This window comes from Mustela lutreola, chromosome 4, assembly GCF_030435805.1.
Source record: "Mustela lutreola isolate mMusLut2 chromosome 4, mMusLut2.pri, whole genome shotgun sequence".
Classification (NCBI taxonomy): Eukaryota; Metazoa; Chordata; class Mammalia; order Carnivora; family Mustelidae; genus Mustela; species Mustela lutreola.
In genome coordinates, this window is record NC_081293.1 from 157,909,710 (window position 1) to 157,937,406 (window position 27,697).

At 42.2% G+C, this 27,697-nt stretch overlaps 1 protein-coding gene across 7 annotated transcripts in view; it reads right to left on the minus strand.

Annotated features, from left to right (window-relative positions):
- Positions 1-27,697, minus strand: part of PDE1C (phosphodiesterase 1C) — a 523,080-nt gene that overhangs the window by 377,122 nt on the left and 118,261 nt on the right. For all 7 annotated transcript variants that reach the window (XM_059171502.1, XM_059171503.1, XM_059171511.1 and 4 more), the window contains exon 3: positions 25,567-25,738. In XM_059171502.1, coding sequence (XP_059027485.1) covers positions 25,567-25,738 — 172 coding nt within the window. The remainder of the gene's footprint in view (positions 1-25,566; positions 25,739-27,697) is intronic.

A 27,697-nucleotide genomic window follows, 5' to 3' on the forward strand; every position in this document is an offset into this window, starting at 1 on the left:
CTCATTCTTAAGAAAGACACTAAAGAGGTACCTCATGTTCCTCTGAAGATTCTCATCTATTAATGTGATGCCTGGAACTTCAGCAGCCATATTATGACTATGAGGGGAGCTACTTCTGAGGACTAACACATCCTGCTGAGGAGGACAGAGCAGAAAGGTGGAAAGAACCTGGGATTTTAATGACAATATTGAACATCTGCACCAACAAATCCCGGAATAATCTCTACTACCACTCTTCGATTTCTGTGATTTTGATTCTTTGACCACTTTGGGTTGGATTTCCTGTTACTTAGGCCAAAAGCATTCTGACACAACCACCATGTGCTAAGTACCAGGTAGGTATTTAACAGGCATTATATCATTTAATCCTTGCAACAACCATCCAAGAAAATTTTCATTAATTCCACTTTGCAGCTGAGAAATATGAAGCTCAAGAGAGATGAAGTTGCAAATGTCACTTGAGTAATAAATGGCAACATCAGGATTGAAACTCAGGTGTGCCTGATGCTGAAACTCCCCTAATTCCCTTCCAGCTCCTGTCTCTCAGAACTGCATGTCCCAATGAGGCTGTGCATTAGCAGCTAAGTTCTAAAGTGGCCTCACTGTTACAACTGAGTTGTATTACTTTTCCCATCATCTGTAGATCCTCACATGTAGAATACAGTGATCCACCTAATCTCACCCAACTATGATTATAAATGGGAAACAATTAGAGCTGTGATTCATTTCAATTTTTTATTTCAAAAGCATTCCCTTCATACTCTTTGCGACAGCAGAGAAAGCAGGCTTTGAAGCCAGAAACTCTACCTCCCTTCAGACATTCTGCAGGTTCACCTCTAACATGCTTGATGCTGGATAAGCTGCCTAGGAGGGGCAGGATTGTGGCTGCACCCTCTTGCTCTCTTCCCTTGCCAGCTAACAGAGCACCTCAACATCTTGGCCTGCCACAAAGGTTGGGAGTAATTTTGAAAAGCCTAGGTGCCTCATCACTTTACCCAAGAGTAAGGATGTGGGTTCATGAATAATGAAGGGAGTGAGTGAGTCAAGCAGTATTATGTGTTATTAGCCAACTCCAAGGTGTGCTACTTCACAGCATGATTACATGGTAATAGGCTCATTTGTTTGCTTTGTTTTTATTCCTAAGGATGGACCCTCTCACTCACCTATAGAATAAAAATGTGCAAGTCTCTTCATCTAGTTGTCAGGGAGATAGCTTTTGAGGCCAGGATTTATGTCTGCCATTGAGACTCAAATCTATTGAGGAACTCTGAAAGCATTTAAGTGAGGAAGCATAAGAATAGGATGCTCCAAATAATATTAAGTAGATACTCTTCCTTTCAGGAAGTGGAGCTTAATCCCATTCCCCCTGGGATGGACTTTGTGACTGGTACTCAAAGTACAACAGTATGGAAAGGAGAAAACAGGAAGTGAAGAAATCTGACAATTACTATGTAAACAAGTGACTGGGTTTATCATAATGAATGATATCATGTATCCAGATGTGATGTGATGAGGAAAGAAATTCACTTCTATGGTTTCCCTCCCCAAAACGTACAATCCCAAATTAATCATAAGAAAAACATTAAATCCAAATTGAGGGACAGTCTATAGTCTATACAATATCTGGCCTTCAAAACTGTCAAGGTCATCTAAAACTAGGACAGAAACTGATACAGACCAGAAAAGACTTAAGGAGACATGAAAATCAAAAGTAATATGTTACCCTGGATGGGATTCTAGAACAGAGAAAAGGATGCTGGGAGAAAAATTGGCAAAATCCAAATAAAGTTTGGAGTTCAGTTAAAAGAAAGGTACCTATGTTAGTTTCTTAAGTTTTGACAAAAGTACCAAAATGTAAGATTAGGGGAAACCAAGTGAGGGGTAAATGGAGGCGCTCTGGATCACATTTGTAACTCTTCTGTAAATTCAAAATAATTCCCAAGTAAAAAGTTTATTTAACACCTCTTCAACACCCCCACCACCAAAAAAGAGAATAAAAGTAAAACGCACCCCAGAACACACACATATCCATTCTTGACTCTGCACTTGGACCTTTTGCAATTAGGTATTGAATGAGAATAAAAAGTAAGTTAAGAAAAGGCAAAGGGGGGAAAAAGGCAAAGAAAATAGGAAAAAAAATTAAGATTTTATTTATTTCAAAGAGAGAGAGCATAAGCAGGGGGATGGGAAGAGGGAGAAGCAGACTCCCTGTGGAGCAGAGAGTCCCCAACATGACAGAGGGCTCCATCTCAAGACCCCGGGATCATGACCTGCACCAAAAGCAGAGGCTTAAATGACTGAGCCACCCAAGCACCCTAAGAAAATAGGAAAATTTTAGATTATAAGCAGGAAAAATGTAGAAAGAAGAAGGAAAAAAATGTCAACTATACTTCAATTAAAAAAAAAAAAGGAAAAGGTTGAAGAAGAAGAGAAGTAGAGGGGAAGGGCAAGGCACACAAGATTCTGTCCCTATTCAGGAGCAAGGAAGCAAAATTAAAATAGCAAAATCTAGCACGTACAGTCCTGCCCACACACTGGTCCTCAGGGTGTCAATTTCGCTGATGCCTGATATGTTCTGTATACAGAGATGCCACGGGGTGTGGAAATGATGAAACAAACTTCTGCACTAGGAAGGCGGCAGTGACAGGCCAGAGTCTTTCCAATCACATTTCCTCTTCCAGGACCCATGAAAAAACACACACATACACACACAAAGTCACACAAAACAAAAACAAAAACAAAAACCTGCATATCCCAGCCATCCTTGCTTTTAGCCTGGTGCTATATGACTCAGCTCCGGTCAGTGGTGCACAGGTAGAAACAACACACACCATTTCCCACGCTAGCCTCTAAAATATTTCCCACTATCCAGCATCCTCTCTCTTTCTCTCCTGCTGTCCAGACAGACTGTTGAAAGCTAAGGCCTCTGAGGTGTAAAGCTAGTGACAGAAGATGGTGCAGATTCCTGAGTCTCTGACGGGACGTGGCCAAACAAAAGATGCTCGAGCTCCATGGGACAGTGGCCAAATGAGAAACAGTTTTACTGTGGTAAGCTGCTAGAATTGGAGGTTTTTGTGTTAGACAGCTGCCAGAGTACCCTAATACAGCATGTATATATCAATAACTCTACTGACCAAATCACTTTAGAGCAATTCATAATGTGGAAAGGGGAAAAGCTGGCATTATCCTCTGGCCTCAAAGAATGACAACTGTGGGGGTTGCAGAGTCGGGAACTAAATCTTCCAGGTGGAGAGACGTCCCTAAGGGAACTATCAAGACAGAAGCGGTAAGGCATGGTCAACAGCAGACTGTCATATGCTTCACTCTACCAGGAACACTACAGGGAAGGATGGGAGTGCTGGGAAATGAGTCTGTGAAAGAAAACCAGGCTCCACGATAGCAAGTCCTAAGTGATGTTTTAAACCTCTATCTCAGGTACTGATGGTTTTTAAGTGAGGGTGTGATAGGAGCAGATCTACGCTACAGAAGTCCTTCTAACCTAACACACAAAATGAACTATGTGTGAAAAGAATATGGGAGCAGTCTAGTGGGGACAGCCTGAACTCGGGGACAGTGAGAAGGGTCAAGAGTACTTAGAGACTCTCCAAGAGGGAGCATCCCATCAGCTGGTAGGGCTTCGCAGCTGTGCAGGACACAGTATCACTGACCATGACTTTATGTAACTTAGAAAGAATCATCACTTCGTTCTCTTCCTGCCGTCCCATGTGCTATGCTAAATCCCTCCCATCTACGGGCTACCATATATTTTGCAGCTGTCAAGTACAAACAGTTCCCAGAAAAAGAGATTAAATAGGTTTAACTTGTTATTCAACATCTTGTTCCCATCTTCCTCTATCCACAGACCACGTCCAAGACTCACATTGTAAAGGGTAAAATGCACTTTTTTTCTCCTTTCTCTATCCTTCTTCCTTTCAGTATTTCTCTTTTTATATGAAATTCAGGTCAATAAATATTTGTCGTCTATTCACAAAAGCTGTGCAAAGTGTCAGGAATATAAATTTAAATTAAAAAAGTATTTGAAGGGTCTCCTGGGTGGCTCAGTGGGTTAAAGCCTCTGCCTTAGGCTCAGGTCATGATCCCAGGGTCCTGGGATCCAGCCCCGCATCCGGCTCTCTGCTCGGCAGAGAGCCCGCTTCCCCCCCGGCCCCCCGCTGCCTGCCTCTCTGCCTACTTGGGATCTCTGTCTGTCAAATAAATAAATGAAATCTTAAAAACAAAAACAAGTATTTGAAAACAAGCATCCCATAGTAAGGGGCCAGAAATTCCAACACACCCGTAGCTAACTGTAAGACAAAGTGCAATAACATGTGTGACCTTGAACTGTAGGAACAAGGATGAGACTCATCCTGCCCAAGTAGAATGGAAAGAGAGCGAGGATATCTGACCCAGCCCTGGACAGATACATAGAATACTGCTGGTTTGAGGGGCACCTGGGCATCTCACTCAGTGAGAGTCCAACTCTTGATTTCAGCTCAGGCCATGATCTCAAGATGGTGGGCTCAAGCCCCACATGGGGCTCCACACTCAGCACATGTCTGCTTGAGATTCTCTCTTTTCCTCTCTCTCTGCCCCTCCCCTCACTTACACTCCCTCTAAGTAAATAAATAAACAAACAAATATTTTTTTTTTAAAGAGAGAAAGAGACAAACAGACAGACACAGTATTGGCCCATAAAACCAAGCTTTATCCAGCTTCAAGTGGACCCAGTGGCTCAAATGATGCTGCTAAGATTTTGTGTCCACCTGCCTCTCAGCACTCCTCTCTTCTGTGTCAGCTTTATATCCCGGTAGGTTTTTCCCCATGGAGACTACATCACCCTTGAAGCACCAGACACACGTCCTACCAGTTCAGTACCAGTCTTCCAATAATTTCTGCAAAACCACAGGTTATTTCTGATTGAAATGGCTAGAGGCACCTTCCCATCTCCAATCCCGTACTTTCACCAGCCAGGCCTGGATACCGCGACCCAGCTAGAAGGTTGAAGCTGGGGTCAGCCCCACCCAAGCCCTGTGGACTCAAGTAGAGAAACAGTCTCCCCAAAGGAGCTCAGAGGCTGCTCCCACCAGAAGAAAGAACACATGCAGGCTAGGAGACGAAGGTCCGTACAACTGATGTGGCTGAGGAATAGCACAGGGGGTGGGAAGTTGGGAGTGGTGAGGTGATGGGAGGGAAAAATCAAAACAAAATAAGGACCCTGTTTGGATATGCAAAGGAATGTGGATCCCTGTTTGGATATGCAAAGGAATGTGGATTTTATTCTTCAGGCTACTGGTTCTCAACTATTTTCTCCCACAACATAAATGATGAATGACACCATCTGCAGGCATATCTTTGGGAACTTTTTTTTTCCATGCATTAGCTCTAATTCCACCCTTACTCTCTCACACTAGACAGCAATGATACAGTGAACCTTGCTCTAATTGGTTTTTAAAGAGTAAAACGAAAAGAGAATAAATTATTCACAGACCTCTGCTCTCTAATTATTAGTAGTAACAAATTACTTTGGTTCAACAGTGTCTCCCAGTGCCTCAGTTGTGCACAGATGTTGTAGGCAATGCGGAGCCACTGAAGGTTTTTAAATGTAGGATGGATTAGATGAGGAGATTCTAAAGGCAGACAGGCCAGTTGGAAGGCTATTATGAGAGAAAGGTGAGAGGAGCCAAGGACTTGAGCCAAACTAATAGCTGGAGAGAATGGCAAAGGAGAAACTAATTACAGGGGTCCTGCAGGATGTCACGACTTACTGAATGGAGAACACCAAAGTGATGGCTGACAGCTCCCAAGTCCCACATTTCCACCCCCTCCCCCCACCAACTCTTTTGCTTGTCCACCAGCTAAGACATACACCCTGGAGGAAGTACATGACTGGGACAGATGTGGGAACTCCTGTCTAAGCAAAATTCTTACTCTCAGGTTCAAAGGAGTGGTTTTTTTCCCCATAACTGCTTATTGATTGTAATTTAAGATATAACAAATAATAACTTACAACAATAATTGTTGGTGATTATAGGTGTTTATGAATGATTGTGTGGGCATTATTAACTATAGCCATAATCACAATTATTAATTACTGTAAAAATATTGTTACTAATAACTGTTCAAAAGAGTGCCTTCATGTTTTATAGCACTGTACCACTTTACACATTCATTTATCTCCATTTATTTTATTTTCACAATAATTCTGAAACAGGTGTTATTGATCCCATTTCACAAATGCTGTCAGACTGAATGACGTGTCCCAAATCACGGAACAAATTATTGGCAAAGAAAAGGTTGAAACTCCAGGTTTCTGACACCTAGGACCATGATTTTTCTACTTCATTTTGGTACACATTATTTTCAGTAAAAATTACTAAATAAAACTGTATCCCCAATCTGAGAACTGGATTATCATCTAGCTTTTGGATTTTTAGTTACTTGGATTTTCCCAAGGAGAAATTTTAAATAGGGAGAAATGAAAATGTGTAGGTAGTTTGGGAGAAGTAGAAAAAGCTCCCAAAGCAATTTGGTTGGTTCTATCAGGAGGTTCTCATGGCGCTGCTATTGGCATCTGGGGCAAAACAATTCCTCCTTGTATGGAACTGTCTTTTGTATTTTAGGATCTTGGACTCCTCCCCTACTCTCACCTCCAGGCATTGTGACCACCGAAATTCCATAGTTTCTATTGCCCTCTGGGGGATTGGATGATACTTTAGGACACCTTGGCCTAGCCAGGGCATGAAAAGACTTTGAATCTCCGAGACTTCAGATAAGGCAGAGCTAAAGCTGATGGCAGTTAAAAGGGGGAAAAATTAATAAATAAGCCGTTATACTTCCTAATACCAGGCTCCAAACTCTTTGACCACCATTTTTTTGCAAAATCTACTTCCTTTCACTAGAACTTGCTATATCCACACAAAAACTAACCATAAAACCATATATCTTGTCTTCAACACTCAGTCAATGATATTGTTCCAGGAAGCCCTTCTGAAAGTCCCTGCCAGTGGAATGATTCATTGTCTCCCAGCCCCAGAATTTCCAGAGCATTTGCCCTTCAGTGCACTCTGCACTAGATTTCGTGAGATTTCATGCTGTGATCATGGATCTCTTTAGTCACTTCAGCACTGCCAGTAGAAATATGGTGCAAGCTACATATCTAATTTTCCAGTAGTCACATTTAAGGTAAAAATAGGTAAGTTAATTATATGTCTTAACCTAAAGTATCCAAAATATTATTTTAACATCTAAGCAATATTAAAATTATTAGTATTTTATTTTTTGTATGTATTAAATCCTAGAAATAAGTGTAATATACTCTTGCAGCACATCTCAATATGGAAGCTAAAATTTCATTGGAAATACCTGATTATGTTTAGATTTAAGTATACAGCTGAAAGCATAGATTCACATACTCAAGTTGTTCAGTTAGAACTCTTAATGGAAAACAGTAGTTTTCCATAACTCAATTGATCTTAAAGCTTTAAATTGATTTTAAAGCTTATATTTAAATTCATTAAAAGTAAATGAAGTTTAAAAAGCTGTTGCTTGGTGGTACAAGTCACATGTAGTAAATGGCTACCATATAGCTAGCTCAGCCCAGTTGTCTACACTACTAGATTTAAAATTCCTTGAGGGCTTAAAGGGACTTATTCACCACTGTATGCCCTGTACCCAGATCATTGCCTTGTTCGTAGTAGTACTCAATAAGTGTTTTAAATAAATGAATGAATGAATTGCTCATCCTAGTGTCACCTAGGTATCCAACAGAATAGTTTGCATAAATGAAAATAATTGTACCTTTCATTTACATAACAATGAAGAGTTTATTATCATCTACTCACCTTCACAAATATCCACTGGAAAGATATTATTTCAATTTTTCAGGTGGAAAAAAAATTTATAAGATTCAGGAAGCTTAGTTGCTCTGTGTATGGTCAAGAGTAAAGGGCAGAGCCAGATTTTGAACCTAGATTTTCTGAATCCCAATTCAAGTTCCTTTAACAGACTAAAAGCTGCTCTTTACTGATCAAAAAAATGTATGTGGAATTGAATTAAAAACTGCAGAGTACACAAAATATGCTGACTACAGGTGAGAAAGGATTCTCTGCCATGTCCTATGTCAGTACACAACATGAGTATCAAAATTACATAGATCCTACACACCAATTAAAGGAAGGGTCAAGGTAAAACATTCTAAGACCAAAGAGATTACAGTTAATATGTGTTTGATAAGAAAATACCAAATGAAGAAGGGTTGGAACAGTATCCAAAGAAGGACAACAAAGTCACTATTAGGCAGAGGACCTCTGATCACAGAAACACTGCTCATCTGGGCAGTTCCATAAATTCTGCCTCGGATATGAGAATGTAACCCAAATAAATTACCCTAGATCTATAAAAATCTATTTATGCAAAGATGTCTATCACAGAGTTGCTTATATTACATTTGCAAAAACACTGGGAAGATTTCAGGGTCCAAATCAACAAATGGCTGGCTCAATTATGGTACATCCACTAAGTGACATTTAAAGTTCTTTGATGTTTATGAAAGTTTAAATGTGGAGATTGTTGGATAGGTTTACAATGTTCAATTTTAGAACATGATACTGTGTGATTAAAGAGAAGTTAAACACATCCAAGAGGAAATCAATCAAATTTTAACAATATGAAAAGAAAGAACAATGCGTGATATTTTTCCCTTTACCTTTTCTATGAGCATGCATCACTTAGAAATAGAAATGGAAAATAAATATATATATATACATATATATACACATATATATGTATGTGTATATATATATATGTGTGTCTGTATATGTATATGTATAATGTATCTTACTTTCTGTCTAGAAAATGAGCTTCCACTCATAATCAAGGAGATAATCCTTTACTCTGAGTTGTTGATCTAAGCTACTGGGTGGGTCAAGAACTATCATCACCCTTTGGAAAAATGTGGCAACTGCTCGGTGACAGTCTAGCTCAATGCCCAAGGTCACACGGCTTTGTAGAAATGAGTCTCCGCAACAGATACAACTCAACTGTCACTGCAAAGCTGCTCATATTCCCAAAGTGCCCTGGCTGCCTTCCAGGAGACCCCCTTCACACTGAGCCACATCAGTGTGGGGTCACCTTACATGCTTGGATAATCGCCACCCAGCTCTGGGAGATGTTGTTCACACTATTCTAAGAGTCAGCCACATTAAGCCCTCAGTGATAAAGAGTTTGGAATAGGAAATGTCCTTGCAGCAAGCCAGGGGCTGGCAAAGACAGCTCCCAAACTCTCCCAGCCTCCCCTGTTGCTGTGCCTATGAAATTGACCACCTTTGCTCTAAAGTCAGTAAGATTTCCCAAGGATAAGCAGAGGCTGAAATACAGAAGGATCCCTACCAAGATAACAAAATCTCTCACTTTACTGATGGGCTTCCAGGGGGCAGGTGGAACCATTCAAACTCAACTGGCTTCCCGGGTGTATACAAATGTCAAACTCATCCATTTGAATATTTAAATATGTACAGTTTTTTTCTATACCAATTATATCTTAATAAAGTTGTTTGTAAAAGTACAGTAACCACTGATTTACTTTTATATTTCTCTCACTAAACTCTATGTTCCTTGAGGGCAAGAACTATCCTGAGGCCTTTCCTGGGCACGTGTCCTCTCTTCTCCTTTGCCCCCAACTCGTTGCCCCAGGAACTATTTATGAACCCATTATCTGTGCTGCTGCTCCCAGCCAGGGAGTCAGTGGAGTGGAAGGCACAAAGACTCTGGGGCCAAAATGATATAGGTTTAACCCTTGGCTCTGCTCTTTCTCAGTTATATGCCCACAGGCAAATTATTTACTTCTTCTGAACATTACTTTGCTAATGTGTGAAAGAGGGATGATATTGACACCTACCAGGAGCAGAACAAAAAGTGACTGTATTACTCCCATGAACAGTATGTTAGCAAAAGACATGGAAACCGTCAGCATAGGCACCATATGACTTTAATGAAAGGGCAGGCTACCTTAGAAATAATAATAATACTCAATTCCAAGCTGTGAAAAATGAGCACTATCACACCCAATCCAATGAATTCAGTGTTGATTGGAATGACTGGAAGAAACCCTATCGGAAAAGGCTACTCAGGGCTCTTCTGTGATGTGGCTTTTTGGATCAAGATTCCTTTTGAATCAGTGTTTCCACTTTTAGTTATCTACCCTTAGGATGCAGCTTCAGATATGGCAATATCTAGATGCACAAAGATTTTTTATCATAGCATTCTTTCCAAAAATGAAAAACTGGGAACAACCCAACTGCCCAACACACATTCACATACACACATTATGTGGCAACATAGAAAAAGGCTTAAGATAAAATGTTCAGTGGAAAAAAAAAAAAACAACAGGATACAAAACTGTATCCACACCATAACTCCAACTTTAAGAATAAGGCATAGATGGAAAGATTTCAGGAAGGATGCCAAAATGATAGCATGGGCTATATTCAAGATATTTTTTTTCTTTTACCATTTGTCAAATGTTCTGCAAGGTAAGCACATTGTTTTCATAACAAAATCTCCTTCTGGAAAGATGAAGAAAGGAGCGCTGGTGACTAAGAAACTGAGGCAATGTCTCAAAGTCAGTTTATCCCAAAGGTGGTGAAAACATATCAGCCACTGAAATAGTAAGTAAAAATTGTCAACGCCTAGCAGGCTTCTGAAAACTTCCATATATCACATTCCCAAAAGAAAACATGCAACTTGCCTGCATTCTGTTGAATTGGCTTTTGGAGAAAGACAACACAAGGAACATTTGGTGACACTTCAGTTATCGAAAATGGCAAGGACATATGGCGTCTCGGGGGGTGGGAGAGCTCATTCTGTGATCATTCCAAAACTCTCGACGCCCGTTCCAGATACATTCCGTAGGAAGGGCGCAGAGTCTGTATCTGGTGACTATGGTCAGGAAAGGCCTTAACGGCCATCAGAAAAATGGTGCCCTGTGGAATATTTGAATATTCCAAGACGGTGTGGATGTGGGAGAACATAGGGGATGAAGGGACGACGAAAGCAGGCAGAGGCAGAGCAGTGGTTCTCAGGCTTGCTGTACTCCGCTTCACCAGAGAGGCTGTTAAAGCCTACAGCTGCCTGGGCCCCACCCCAGGGATGCTGGTCTAATCACTTGTGAGTATATTGTGCAGCCTAGATTAAGAACCACTGACACAGAAGGTAGATAACAAATCTGGAGAGAACAGAGACTGCTGGGTGAGGTAAAAAGCCAGGTTTTCAACTGGGAAAAGATGAAATTACAGCACAGAGCAAATCCACTCATGGTTGCTGGTGATGCCATTGATTTTGTTCGATAAGTTAGAAAATGGATAGAACTTTAGAATTCATTTTTTACACTTTCTCTTAGGTAGACTCCCCTCATTTCTCCCTATCCCTCCCCTCCCATTCCCCCCCCTCCTCCTCCCTCCTTCTCCCACATACACACACAGACAGCATACACACATACACACACACCTCAATCAGTTCAGTTTAAGCCAAACCACAAAATTCATGGTGACATTTTGTAATCTTTAAAACTACAATTAATAGGTTTTAGGGGCCATACTAAGTTTATTTAACCTTCATTAAAAATTATAGATACACAATAAGTTGCAAAAATAGTACAGAGATTTGCTATGTACCCATCACCCAGCTTCCACCAATGTCATCATCATATACACTACAGTATGTTATCAAAAGGAAGTTGACATTGTTGCATGATGATTACCTGGACTCCAACCATACTTAGATATCAGATTTCAGGAGGTTTTGGGCTAAGTGTTTTTACATATACTTTTTCATTCCACCCTTCCATCATCACTATTTCCATTTTGCAGAAAAGAACAGAGGGCAAGAGAAGCAGAAGAGTAACTTTTCCAGGGTGGTAAGTGACACAGTTGGGACAGAAATCCAGTTTTGTCTGATTCCGAGCCCCAGTTCTACACCACCTTCCTCAGCCAGGTCCACATCCTACACAGAGTACACAGAGCACCTCTGTGGTTCACAGTCCCTAGAGAGAAAGAGCTCAGGCAAGACTGCAGGGAGATACTGGTCGTTGCTCGTGGAAAGGCCCTATGATAGCAGGTGTGTAGACTCACAACTGGGAGAGTAGGAAGTCTTAGGAAGGGCTTTCTAGGTCTCCAGATAAGAGCAGCTTAAGCTGGATTCACGGGCTGAATAAAGTACTGCAGGAGGAAGGGGCCAGCAGGGAATGAAGCCTAAGGCAGCAGGCCAGTTGGTGATGTGGTAAAAGTCCACCCCAGGAACCAGGAAATGGCAGGAAATGAAGTAAGCAGGCAGATGTTGGCATCTAGCATTGGATCAGAATGACAGGGACGCAGGCAGGCATCGGGAATCTAACTGGAAAGTAGGTCTACACTAACAACAAAACCAGAAGACACAGACCCACTCCTTGATGCTAGACTAAGAAAGCAAGGTGGCCTAGTGACGAAAATGTGGGTTCTGGGGTGCCTGGGTGGCTCAGTCAGTTAAGTGTCTGTCTTGGGCTCAGATCATGATCCCACAATCCTGGAAGTTAGCCCCATATCCAGGGACTCAGCAGGGACTCTGCTTCTCCCTCTCCCTCTCCCCCTTCTTCCCCCTGCTCATCTTCTCTCTCTCACTCTCTCTCTCAAATACATACATGAAATAAAATAAAACAAAACAAAACAAAATAAAATGTGGGTTCTGAAGCCAGACTGTCTGGCTTTGAATCCCAGACCTACCCACTGGTGATACGAGCTTGGATTAGTTAACTACTTCATGTCTATTTCTCCATCTGTAGGCTGTTAGCTATGATGATGATGATGATGATACAGTACAATTCCAGAAACAAAAGAGAGGTAGAGGTTACCTCAAAGGTCCTAGATGTCAGAACTGCAACTCAGTGCTAAAGGACATGTGAACATGGCTGTTGAAGTCAGATGAAGTTAATTCCCTCACACCACACAGGACCTAGAGCAAAGTATACAGCTTCTGAGAGCATTAAACGGGATGCTGATGCTGAATCATATTACCTACGAATTACCAAGCCCCTACTGATGCCAGAGACTGTGCTCCCTGCCCAACATGCGTAGCTTTCCTAGACTCCCCACAGGGATCCCATGAAGAAAAGAATATCTAGTCCCATAAAACAGATGAAGAAACAGAGCCTCAGTTTAAGCTGCATGGTCAAGGTCACACAGAAAGCAAGGAGTAAAGCTAGATTAAATCCAGAGCTCAAATATTCCCACTATACCTCACCAGCAAGATACAAGCAGCTCTTTGGACTGGTGTTTGGTAGAATCATATGATACCAGTCAGCAGGAGCAGGAAGCGGAAAGTGGAGCATCATGGCAAAAAGAGGTGAGAAGGGGAAAGAACTGGAGACCCTGCCTCGAGCCCAAATAATACATTCAAACTCCTTTCTCTGACTAAGCCACGCCTTTCCCAACCCAATCCACACAACTCTCTCCACTCTGCAAATTCCACTAATTCTTGTAGTAACAACAGGGCCAGGCAAGGACCCTGCCTTCCACCAGATCAGAGGACCCCAAAAAGCCCCTACCACTAGGGCAGGGGTTTACACCCTGGATTTGCTGCTACACATCTTCATATTCCAGGTAGAGCTTATTTCCACCTATTAGAGTTAATGCATTTGAGACTGCAAGACCACTTATACTATCCCTCTGCTTGGCCTTTGCAGCCCCTCTCTTGTAATTAAAGCCCTGGGCTCCAGATGCAATGAAGACACATGGCTTATACAACACTGGATGGAAGAATCTGTTTCACTCTTTTATCCAGAACCCAGAATCTGTTCCAGAATCCAGAATCTGTTGTGATACTATACTCTAGAAAGGGAAGGGAAGGGAAATATCCTGTCCACAGTGAAACTGTCATTTAATAGATGGAAAAGGGATGACAGAGTTAGAAACAACCATTCATTCAGGCAAGAATCATCAAATGGTACTAAAACCAGTGCCTCCATGTTTGTTAGCAAAGAGGCTACCTGCATTGTCTCAAAGTATCTCCCCACAGGTAACATTACTTACTCAGGGGGAAAGATAACTTTCTAGTAGAAAATTGGGGGAAACAACCTTAACCAAATGCTCAAGATTAATATCAACAGTAATACAGACAATCAGCAACCCTCCCCACTAAGGCCACACTGAGGACACAGCACCACTTACATAGTATTCCCATCAACATGAACAACCTGAATCCAACCCCGAGGCAATGATCATACGATCCCTAACAGAGCAACACTCTGTAAAACAAAACACATGACCAGTTGGCTTCAAAATGTGAATGTTATGGAAGATGAAGAAAGGCTAAGAAACTGCTTCACATTAAAGGAGATCAATGAGACGTGACAACTCAGTGTAATGTGGGCTTCAGGAATGGGTCCTGGGCCAGAAGGAAAGATTGCCATTAAAGACATTACGGGAACATTTGGTGAAACTAGAATATGGGCTGAATATAGTATTATGTAATAATTGTATTATATTAATGCTAAGCTGCCCAAGTTTGAGTATTCTACTGTGGCCATGCAAGAAAATGGTCTCATTCCACAGAAGTTCAAGTTGAAGCTGACAGATCATGAAGTCTCCAACTTCAGGCCAAGAAATTCAGAAAAAAAAGATAGATTAGGATATAAGACGAGATGACATGGGATAGATATTTGATAGCAAGTAAGCAAATGTGACTCAAGGGAGAGGTTAGACAGTTCTTCATTTTATTAGTCTTCAAATTTTCTGGAGGTTTAAAAACTTTTGAAATAGGTTTTTAAAAAAATACAAATGCCAAGTCATTTCTTATATATTAGGATTTGTGGACTGGCTTAGAGCTAGACATGATAGTTTTTTGTTCATTGCTACCCTTGTAAACTTAACCACCATGGAAACTCAACCCTAACATGACTAGTCACAGTCAAGGACAGAATAATCAGCCAAGTATTAGAGAAACACATAATTTAATAAATATAATTCAAATATCCTTCATATACCCTTCTCTAATTCTAAATCTGGACCATTTTCAAAGAATGAAAATGATGAACAGATCAAAGTTAGGGACCCATAATCCAAGACTGTTACTTGATTCATATCTTCCTGTTTTTGACTTTGCAGACAGTGTCCAAGTCACACTGTTGGGCAATTTGCAATGTGCCTGCCTCCAACTACTTGAGCTATATCACCAAAGCCAGAATTATCACCCCTTCCAAAGGAGGACAAGTGTGTCTGCAGCTCTTGTTCAAATAACAATCCTTCCCCAACTAAGCTGACCCCCAGGGTCTGGAGGTAATTTATTATAGCAAATTCACTTCTGGCTGCACTTCTGTTAAGTAATCAATAAATGAGGAGCAGGTAGGTTATAGATATGGGGCTGTCTAGTCAATAACCATTAGCTACCACTGCATTTAGAAGTAATAAAAAAAAAAAACTGTCTCAGTTCTAATCCATGTGGAAAAACACATTTTCACATGTTTCTTCCCCAAATTATCCATATACATCCTCCAGGCACCTTCAGTGTTTAGACCCCATGGTACTCTCTAGCTCCATTTTTCCATCTCTGCTGAAGGCCAGAAACCTTTGTTTTGATGCTCTGTGTGTAGGGGACTGAGGCATGGAAATGTAATTCCTAGTTCTGTAACTTAATGGATAATGCAATCTTCTTTCTGTTTCCCTGAAGATTTTATAAGAGCTCCAAAGATCTGTGCCTATGGAATAAAACTGAACCTTACACCCACGGTAAACCTACCATACTTGGTTCCTACTTTATCTTTCCAATACTGCCTCCCTCTCATATGCCTTACACACAAATCCAGTTCCTTCAGCCTATCTTCCTGCCTCCAAACCTTGGCTCACACTGCTCCTTTTGCTTCTCTTTCATGGACACCATGATCCAAGGTGGCCTGTTTCATGGTTACACCAAGTGCCATCATATTCATTAATCAATGTGAGGACCAGGGAGGGTGCCCCATGTGGCTCCATTGCACAGCACAGGATGTAAGTGTAGAGTGAGCACTTGAATGGGAGGATAGCATCTGGTATTAGAAAGTTTCTGTTAAGAAGAAAACTGTTCCTTCCCTGCTAAAAGGGCAAAACCCCTGCCCTAATGCTGTAAGTAGGGAAAAAAAAATTCTGTAGAGTAAAATGCAGGGTCATGTTATTATGATATAATAATATAACCAAGAGCCCCCACTGCAGAGGAGAGGGACCAACAACCAGTCAAGTGATATCCTATTTGCATTATCACTGGACACAGTTTTAAAGGGCTTTGCTTTATTTTTACTCAGATACTTTAATTTTACTGCAAAAAAAAAAAAAAAAAAAACAGTAAAGTCATTCATCACAGAAAGTTTATAAGAAATAACATATGGTGCTTTTGAGATATTTCCCAGTGTAGGGTCCCATATCAGTAGGCCAATCTGTCTCTTTACCTCATCTACCATTAAGCCTAAGCCTAAGCCTAAGACCTGGTATTGGGGAGGAGGAGGATATAAAGTAGGAGAAGTGGAAAGCCAAGGTCCAGCTTTTCTGACTCAGAGGATTACAGGGAGAAGGGAAACCAGAGCAGAAGAGAAGCAGTGGTGAGAGCTGTATGTCTTCTTCTCTCTCTAGAAAGACATCCTCCCACAAAACCAAAAGAGGTCCACATCCAAGTACACTCAGTGGCCAGTAACATTAGGTACTAGGAGGCTAGGTTTTAGCTTTCCCAAGTTGCCTCTTAGGTTCTGTGTGGTTTGGCCAGGCCCCAGATGTTCCTATGAGCTCCAAGGCTAAACCTCAGAAATAACCTTGGACTGAGACTGGAGAGTTGACCAGTAAGGCTGTCATGGAGACAAAGTAGCCAAGGGCAGGAATCTGGACCAACTGATCAGAAGTGTAGTAGAATCATAACCAGAAAGCAATGGGTCTCAAAGCACTGCCAGAGGAGGGTTGGGGGTGGGGAGGCCTTCCTTCATTTGAGACAGAACATCAAGGATTCCCTGCACACTTCAGGTCTCTGTGTGGCCTAAGGCAGAAGTTCCTGTTGCTAATCAAGAAGCACAGAAGGTTGGTCCACACATCACACTGGCAGGGAAATAGAGGTTCCAAGAGTGTCCCAACCCCCGCCCCCCACTTGACAGTACTGAAGCTGCCTCATACTCCCTGTAGGGTTATTTAAGGATGAGTCACTTACACTTTGTACAATGTGCTTCTAGGGAGTTATTCTGAGGGGTATACATTGTGGTGCTGAGGATACCTCAGGTGAAGTCCATTTCTGTGCTTGGAAGTCTGGATTCCCCAGTAGTCCAGTGAGAATGTGTCTGGTCTGAAGAAGGATGCACTCTCTGGGGGAACTCAGCCCTGGAGACAAGTCCACTGGCTGGAAACCGGAGTGTGTCCATAAACAAATCATCTACATGATGTTCAACATTTTTGAGCATTTCTCTTGGACAACAGAAACAGATGTATTTTGGGTATGGTTTAAAATTCTCCCCTCTCTTTATATTATAGTTTCTCTAGTGAATCCAAATGTTTCACAAAGTCTTTTGTAGGCAATAAAAGTACAAGATACTAAAGAAATAAAGAAAATTGTGCCTGCCCCATATTTACCCCAGCACTAGAGCCCATGAGGAAGGCACAACATCAACTACAAAATGTTAAATTAAATAGAGGGACTGACCCAGGATCTTGAGGCCAGAAGCCTCGGATCTGAGCCCACAGTCGTAAGCCAGCAGAGGATCACAGTGAGACAGGGACCGCGTTAGCCCAGGTCTTCTGGGAAACAGATACCGAGACAGGATTAGACCTGCAAGAAATATATCAGGGGACCATCTGTAAGAGAACATGGGGAAGAAGCCAGGGAGGCTGGCAGACTTGGGATGCAGGTCTGACTCCCAGTGAAGGAGAAAAGGAAGGAAGGTTGAGTGGAAATATCTTAGACTATGGGACAGTTCCAAAGAAAGTTCAGCAAGGCCATCATGGAGTCCTCAAACCAAAGTCACCATTAGAGAAGTCCCATGTCTCCCAGGAATGGCCAGTCTTAGCATCTCTGATGCTCTCAGTCACTGGCTGAGAGTACCCTTGGGAAACAACAGGCTCAGCCATCACCAAAACAAATTTTCTCACACAGAGGCTCGGGCCTTGGGCCAAATACACTCCTTGTGCTTGGAGATGTGAAAGGTTCATTTGCATGGCTGCCACAAAGATAGAGCCCCTCTTTCCCAAAATACCATGAAAGGACCAGGAAGAATACAAGAGGAATAGTGTCTGCATGTTCCACGCTTTGTTAATTTCCAAGACTAAAAAAATCTGCCCATAAAAACTTACTTACCAAAAAGAAGCCTAAATATTTCCCTAATGGGAAACCATCTTTGCAATAGAAACTCCTCTGAATTTAAAAAAAAAAAAAAAAAAAGCCCTCTAAATTCATTCTTTCCTTTTTTCCCCTTAACAAACTTAAGGAAGACTCTACAATTAGGATTAGCAAAGACCAGAAGGGGAAAATGTCAACTCCAGAGAGGCAGCACTAAGTCAGGGAAGTAGGTGTCCCCGAAAGTCCCAGCAGGTGACCAACATACGGTGATAGAGAAAGATGTGTGACCAGACTTCCCATGAGCTAATTGGGAATTTTAACCCATGACTCATCCTAGGGTGGGGTCCGAAGCTGCAGGGGCCGCCACCCCACGCCACGCCGTATCATCAGCCAGATTGCACATTTCCTGAAAGTAATCAAGTCAGAAACTGGCTTCTTGGCAGTAGCCCCTAGTGGGAAAATGACTGCCAAAATCCAAAATGAGGATGAGTTCAACGATTTAATTCTGCATGGAAAACACAATCCGTTAAATGGGATCTGACAAGGCCTTAATCTCATCCATAGCTGAGGGCGTTGGCTCAATGCAGTTCTACTCTCCGCAACATATTCTTAGTAAGCTATGTATAGAATCGGGAACACTTTTGCCAAAGCCCAAATAAGTCCATTCTCAGTGGGAAGAGAAGCTCATCAAAACCTCAGTGATTCTCTGGGGACCAAGCATGCTATTCTTCCAAATGCAAAATTATCAAAACTTGGTAACTCAACCCATGTTGGGAGTCACATGGCTCAAGGGAAGTAACCGAGATGGCCCATGCCCTGGATGGGAGTCTCAGAATCTCTGCTAGCATCTAAGGAGGTCAGGCCAGGACAGCCTTGCACAGAAAGCACCCACAGGGCTCCTGTTCCCAGCCTGCAGTTCGTTGCACAATCCATGCATGTAAAGAGGGGTCAAGGTGTGGAGGGTTTTGAAAACTGGGAGAGAAGGAATTAATGGCTATCACATTCATTAGCCCTCTTAATCCCAGCAACAGTCCCCAAGGCCTGTGTTGTTATTTCAGTCTCCATTTGTAAAATGAGGAAACTGAGACTCAGATCACATGGGTTAGAAGAGCATTTGCAAACTGGTATCTGTGACAGTCCAAAGCTCAGGCCCTTCCATTCAGAGGGTGGTCCTCAGAGCCTCCCATCACTTGAGAGATTCTTTGAAGTACACATTCCCAGGCTGCAACCCAGACTACTGAATCTGGATCTGCATTTAACAGGATCCCTGAAGGAATTCATTCATAAAGTTTGAGAAGCGCTGCCTTTAAAGGGGCCCTATCCAAAAGCATGGGTGGCTTAAAAACATAAATCTGAACTAGAGAAAGAATTTAGCACAAAATAACAGGGTAGGTCTCACAGGAGAAGCATCAAACTACGTATCCCAATCACCACATCCAAATTAGTAGAACCGATCACACTGTCTTACTCACCAATGACGGACCCAGAAGCCAAGGAGATGCAATAGAGAAGTCATAGCTCTGGAGCCAGGTGGACCAGGCTGAAATTCCTAGCTATGCCACCTGCTGAGTGACTCTGGGTAGACTGTTTCATCTCTCTGAACCTCAGTTTCCTGACCTGTACAACTGGGATTATGATACTCACCTTGCCCTTGTTTGGAGAGATTAAAGGAGCAAATGAATGTCCAGTTCCCGGCCATAACAGATGTTCAATAAACACTGGTTTCTTTGCCTCTCAGTGCAACTTAGACTGGGTCTCACCTTTGCAACTGTGCACACTAGAGGCTGAGGAAAGAAAGGGCTGCCGGCAGCCAGCTCTTTCCTGTTCTCTGGGCCCTCAGAGTCCTGTCACTAATGAGACTGGTGGGGCTTGTCTCTCTTCCTCAAGCTCTAGGTTCAGTTTTCTCTCTCATCTCTTTCAAGAAAAACCTGAGCAGAACAACAAGCTCAAAGAGATAGGTCATGAGGAAGAAGGAAACAGGCATCAGGGTGTATAATTCCCAGGAGTGTCTACTTTCTGGACAATGACACTTTTTTTTTTTTTTTTAAAGTTACTGTTCCCACCTTCTTCTTTTCCAAAGTCTCAGGTCTTAAAAGCAGATTCTTCATGCCAGAAGCTTAGCAAACTCTCAGGGCCCATAATGTCTGCCTCTGGAGCCACAAAACCCAAGTCTGATCCTATTTACTCCATGTGTATAACGCTCAAAGGCATAGAAGTTTTCCAGTGAGAGCTGAATAGAAAGAGATCAGTATCCAGATGCCACATACTGTGCGTATGCTTGTCTTTCAGTTATATTACCTCCTTTAAAGCCTCCCACCAATCCTGGGAAGCGGGCACCTTTATCCCTATTTCAAAGATGAAGAAACTGAGGCCAGATGAGATCACTGACCTGCTCCAACTAATACAGCAAAATATTTCAGAGTTCCAAGGAATATTCAGTATCATCTGGTCCAGTGATTCTCTAAACATGTTCCCTGGACCAGCAGCATCGGCACTACCTTGTTAGAAAGGCACATTCTAGGACCCCACCCAACAATCTGTTTTCACAACCCGCCAAGTGACTGTGATGCACGCCCATGTTTGAGACCCACTGCCCTTGTCTGCTCTCGGATATGACAGTTAAGCAATGGAGGTTCAAAGAGATGAAGCAATTTGCCTTGGTAACCGAATCAAGACTAATGCCCAGTACAGGGTGCCTGGCTGGCTCAGTGGGTTAAGCCTCTGCCTTCAGCTCAGGTCATAATCTCAGGGTCCTGGGAGCAAGTCCCACATTGGGTTCTCTGCTCAGCAGGAAGCTTGCCTCCCCCTCTCTCTCTGCCTGCTGCTTTGCCTACTTGTGATCTCTCTTTCTCTCTGTCAAATAAATATATATAATCTTTTTTTTTTAAGATTTTATTTATTTATTTGACAGACAGAGATTACAAGTAGGCAGAGAGGCAGGCAGAGAGAGAGGAGGAAGCAGGCTCCCCACTGAGCAGAGAGCTTGATGTAGGACTCAATCCCAGGACCCTGGGATCATGACCTGAGCTGAAGGCAGTGGCTTTAACCCACTGAGTCACCCAGGTGCCACCAAATAAATAAAATTTTTAAAAAAGGAAAAAATAAAGCCCAGTACAGCCACTTTCAGGAGTTGAATTTTCCTGGGTAGCTTAGAATATCCCTTTCATGAGGACTAAAGACTAAAGTCCATAGTATGACCACACAAAACTGTTAGCTGCCAAGGTTACTGGCTGGGATTTGAACCTGGACTGAAATGAGGAGTCCCTTCCCTTCATGCACTGGTCTTCCTCTCAAGACTCTGCTGAACTGTCTGCCCTGAGACATGGGACCTTTGCCTCCCCACCGCTGCCCAGCAAAGAGGAGGACTGGCAGGGAGCGTGCCAGGGAACGCATTCAGAACTGAGATGGCATTTGCACACACCTCAACTGTTGACTTACAAGCCTTGGGGGATTGAGGCGGTGCCTCTCATTTTCTAAAATCGTTATTTTAAATCTGTGTGTCAAGTTCTCAGTTTCTGCTACACCCCCTTGCATTATTGCTAACTGACATAAACAGAGTGTTGGCCGCCAGTGGCTGTTTGGTTAGGAGTGTCCTGAAGCCATGTTTGCATGACAATCTTTTTTTTTTTTTAAGAAGTTTATATACTTATTTTTTAAGTCACCTGTACGAACAACATGGGGTCAAGAGCTGCATGCTCTTCTGACTGAGCCAGCCAGGCCCCCCTACAGGCGTGCCTTTTATGTGAGTTTATAGATGATACGTTTATTTGGGATGGGATTCCAGGGGCTGCTAAAGCCTAAGTAAGACCTAAAGCCTAAAGCCTACCCAAGCTATGCCTTGATTCTGCTTCATTGATGACTGGCAATTAGCAAGCAACTTATTAGCTTGTGCTTGAATTCAATCAGAACTATGGGCTCTACTTTTCTGGGCCAATTTTTCCATTTCTAAAATGGGCATCATCTTTAGGTTGTTAGGGTCATGCCTGGCAATATAAGAAGTCTACCATTATTGTTGTTGCAATACGGAGCCTGGGGGGGGGGGGGACACTGAAACATACAAACTCTTGAAGCTTTTTTTAAAAACACCTACCATTTTTAAATTTATAAACACTTCCTATCTTTGGAAATAGTGAATAGAATCTATCTTTAGGGCAGGCTGTCTCGTTGATCGAGAAGGAATTACTTGAATGGAAATATTATATAAACATAAATATAAGTATGCATTCCTTTGTCCTGGGAGTGGCTTGTATGTAATACTTGCAGAGAGCTAGAAAAGATTTCTAGGGAAAGTGATATAAAACAACTGACCCCTTCCTTCTAAGGATCAATATCATTAGCATATGTCTGAGAAACTGTGATGGTGCTGAGATCAGGAGTCAGGAAAAGATAACAGAAGCCAGCTGGCGGAGGCATCACAAGAAAGAAGAGATCTGGACTGGACACAGACTTAGAACTTCACTGAGGTCCAAAGTCCACCCTCAGTATGAGACCCCATTGCCCTGGCTGGTGACAGGAGGCAGAGCAGGCTAAGCGCTGAGTCTGTAACCAATGTCAGAAAGTCTGGAGTCCCTGGATACAGTTAGGGAGACAAACCCCCAAGAAAAGACTAGACTTCCTGATAATCTGGCACATTAGGCTTACTGTCACTGCAGTTTAGATCTTATTTGATAATAAAAGGTGATGACCCTATTTCATGACCCAGGATTCCTAATGGCTCCCCAAGTGGAAACAAGGAGAAAGAGAAGGGAGTATGCAAAGTTGCCACTATGTTGCTCAGTGGTAACAATCTTACAGAGTAGCTATGAGGACAGACAATGCAAATTGATGAGAACGATGGGCTCCTCTTCAGCAAAGAAGACCCTCCATAATTGAGAAAGACGGGATATTAACAATCACATGCCCAGATGCCTTAACTGTGTATACAGGTGTGCATAAATGTGTGCGCGCACACACACACACACACACACACACACACACACACACACTTACAGGGGTTGAGCAGCTCTGACTTTTCAGAGTCAGAAAGAAGAGCCCAACATTTCAACCTCAGTAGAGGTAAGACTGTACTGCTTAGTAAAAGGAGTTATCTCAGGGACCAAGAGCACTGATCACTGACGCACTCTTGAAATTTAAAAATGTGCAGGTATAACAAACCATTCGTCCTAGATTTCCCAGAGTCACTGGCATTAGGAAGTCAGCAAGTCTCTTGTTTTTTTCACTCAAGTGAAATGTGAAATGGGGGAGTGGGGAGGCAAGAGAGAACACATAAGTGATACATTCTTATCAGCCTTATTTAAAATCCAGTGACGACTCATTTCTTTGCAATCCATGAAGCACATAGAAAACAAGCAGCACTATTACATGGGTAACATTGATTCTGATCTAATATATTTCTTGATAAATAAACTGTTCCCAATGTCAGTACTTTGCTTATGATAATTTATGTACAACAAATGCCACAACTGATGTGACCACCACAGTTAAGGAAAATGACATAGAGGATATTTACCCTCTAACATTGCCATGGAAAAACTTACCTTCTTCAGCAGAAAGGATGGTGCCAGAAAAACACACAGCTGTATTAAGGAGACAAATAAATGAATAACAAATGCCAACGGATTTCTAGCTTCAATTGCTGAAGGCTTGGTATATTTACACTTGCCACATTTTTCATACTGCACCAAGTCTTAGTCCCAACCTTAACTAACATAACTGAATCTTTTTTCTGGGACCCAGACATTGATACATAACACAACCAGCAGATCAAATGAAGTTCATGGCCATCAATACATTTTCTCTATTAAAGAGCACTGAAGGCCACGAGAAGAGATGCTGGTAATAGAATTGGCAAGCAAATGAGATGTTCTTTTCATGAGAATGCCTCCTTAGCTGTTCATTGAAGAGGACAATGAACCTGTTCTGGGCTGGAAGGAGCTGCTATAAAAGACCCCAGGTGAAGGGGTGAACTCCACCAGAGACACTCCAAAAGGAGAATACACAGCCCAAGAAAGCCTTTCGCCCTTCCCTCTCCCACACAGTCATGTGCCAAGAGTCACAGGTTCATGGAAGTTACTTCTCTCTACCTGAGTGGGTTTTATTTTATGTAAAACCTCACAATGCAGTAACCAAACCTTTAGTAAGAAAAAGAAAAGCATTTGCTTTGCAATTCTTGCCCCACCACTGCATCAGTCACATTACATAAAGAAATCCGAATACCTATTCATCCCTGCTTTTCAGAGCTCATCTATAATTCAGTCTACACTAAGAAGCTTCGCACAATGAAATGGCTTTTACTGAGCGATTACACACATCACCTGGATGCCAGAGAGAGTACATTTTTCATGGATGCCAAGAGTTGTCTGAGTTGTTTATGGGAGGAGAAAAAGTAAGGTTTCTATGTTCTGCTAGCCATGGGAAGAGTAGGAAAGCCTTCTATAATGGAAATAAAAGTGAAAGACATAAAACTAGGGTAACAAGGAGGAAAGACGGGAGGAAGGCAGGCTGCCAAAAAAAAAAATCAACCTTAATTTCTGATACCAGCCCTGCTGTGTATTGCAGGCTGCCAAAAAAAAAAAAAAAAAAAATCAACCTTAATTTCCGATACCAGCCCTGCTGTGTATTTCAAAAGTGGACTTCAAAGACCCATTCAGGGGAAGAAATTACTTTTATCCACCACATCCCATACTCAGATTGATTTTTCTTTGACATGGTGGAAAGGTAAATGCCAGAGTCATGAGGAAGTAGAGTCCAGTATAGGAAGAAAATGTAAGAGGTCCCTACGTTAAAGATGAACAAGAACAGAGTCAGCAGCCTCTGCAGATCATTTCAGGAAGCAGCAGCTCTGATGTGTCTTACGACTAGAAACCCTCCCCCAGCCATAGAATGTAAACGCATGGCGCTGAATTCATTCCCACATATGCTTCTCTGTGCACTTATCTCCATCCGTCATCCTCCTTTGAAGCAAAAGACTCATTAATCCAATTCAAATTGCCAACATCAGTAAATCCTTTGCCTCAGCATTTAAATGCCAATACCAATTAAATACTGACAGCAACTTAACTACTGATAGCATCTTCACTACATTCAGGAAATCCAGCCAGAAGTCCAGCTAGCATTAATTCCAACACTCCTTCATCAATTCTAATTTACTCAGTGCAGAGAAATGAGGTAATTTGCTGGCCACGCTAACGACGCACCCAACTGGATTGAAATAACTCTGCGGCAAATAAGAAGGAACAAATTGACTGCAAGCCACCAAACCTGAAGGATGTCTTCACCAAGGCTTCTGGGCTATCGAGCTGAGGCAATTCATCAGCTAGGATCTCTTCTGGTGGTCGGGGGTCATGGACAATCGTTGGCCGTGGCTTTTCCTTGGCATTCCCTGTGAGCCCATCGATGAGGGAGTTCCACAGACAGTTCTGCGACTTAGACCCTGAGTTATGAGGGGAGAAAAGTGTGCCGTCAATTACCAACCAACAACATGTCCTTTCTTGCTAAACTCAGGATTTTCAAAAGCAAAGCAGGGAAACATATTTCTCATGATCTCCACCATCATCTGAGGGCTCCAAAAGATACTGGTCAGGCAACCTATGGAGCTACTAGGAAGTTTTGAATTTAAATGCAGAAAATAAGCTAACATCCTGAATATTTTGACCCATAGCTAAGTATTAAGGATATCAATCTTGTCTCATTTCAGGAGCGATCAACTCCAACTCGTGGTAGAGCTGTAGACATTTACATATATATTTATTGAACAATTGGAAGTATACAAAGATTACCATTTTAGAGAAGAGTAAGGCTGTTCAGACACAAGTGTCCCTTACAAAATCAGCATGTGCAAGGGCCAAGCTTCAAGACTCCATTCTGTAGAGACACCCACTTCAAACAGGGGCCCACCTCTAAAACCCAGAGCTCACTCTAGGCAGTTTAAGTCTTCTAGAAGATCAAGACCCAAGGAAATTACACTGCATGTTTACTGATGTTCTACCCAACAAACACTTCAAATATATGAGATGAACATTAAAGGCAAACATGAAGTGGTAATAGTGTCACAAAATAGGGCCTAATCAGCCAGGCAATCAAGGGCAACATTGACAGGGACAAGTTACACCGAAATCATATACCCTTGATAGGATGTGATGAGACTGGAACATCACCTCTATGGTCTTTCTTCCCAAAACATATAGGCCCAGTGTATTAAGCATATTCCTAGCTTCTGTCAACCTGATGTTTTAACATCAGTCCTATGTGCATATCCCAGACATGCCTTGCTCTGGACAACTCAATAATGCATCTGAGTCACCTTGCTTTTCAAATACAAACCAACCAAACCAGAGTCTACCCCCACAATACTCCCTTACTCCCAAAAGCTCCCTTACTGAGCTTTTGCACATTGAGCCACCATTTACTTGCCCCACTCACCCCAGAGCAACTAGGGACAGCTCCTATGCTCTACAGCCCACTGAAATTATTCAAATTAGCCAGTCCTAAGCATGCTTACCCTGCCTTGCCCATTACTCCCTACAGAAGCCACAATAAAGTTACTTGCCCAGAGTTTCCTCCACCCCAGCTCTGCCTTATAACTTTTCTCAGGGCCCCTCTGCATGGCCTCCATGGTGAGACATGTACCCTCTCTTTGGGGATCTGCAAGTATCACAAAACTATCTTTTCAATGGCAGTCATCTCTGAATCTGTTGGCCCTACCATACCTAAATAATAAAAATCTATCCAAATACCCAGTCTACTCAAGGGGAAAACATCAGACAAACCCCAAATGAAGGACATTCTCTGTGAACACCTGACCAATACTCCTCAAAACTGTTGAGGTTATCAAAGAACAATGAAAGTTTGAGAAACTATCACAGTCCAGAGGAGTCCAAGAAGACATGATGACTAAATGAAATGTGGTGTCCTGATGGGATCGTGAAATGTAAAAGGACATTAGGTAAAAACTAAGGAAATCTGGGGTGCCTGGCTGGCTCAGCAGGTTAAGCCTCTGCCTTCAGCTCAGGTCATGATCTCAGGGTCCTGGGAGTAAGTCCCGCATCGGGCTCTCTGCTCAGCAGGGAGCCTGCTTCCTCCTCTCTCTGCCTGCCTCTCTGCCTACTTGTGATCTCTGTCAAATAAATAAATAAATAAAATCTTACAAAAAAAAAAAACTAAGGAAATATGAATGAAGTAGATACTTTAGTTAATAATAATTCATCATTATTAGTTCATTAATTATGACAAATTACCTATTAATATGAGATAAGTAATAGGGGAAATGGGAATGAGGTATCTGGGAACTCTCAATCCTACCTTTGCAAATTTTCTGCAAACCTAAAGCTTTTCTAAAATAAAAAGTTATTTGGGGCGCCTGGGTGGTTCACTCAATGAGTCTGCTGTCAGT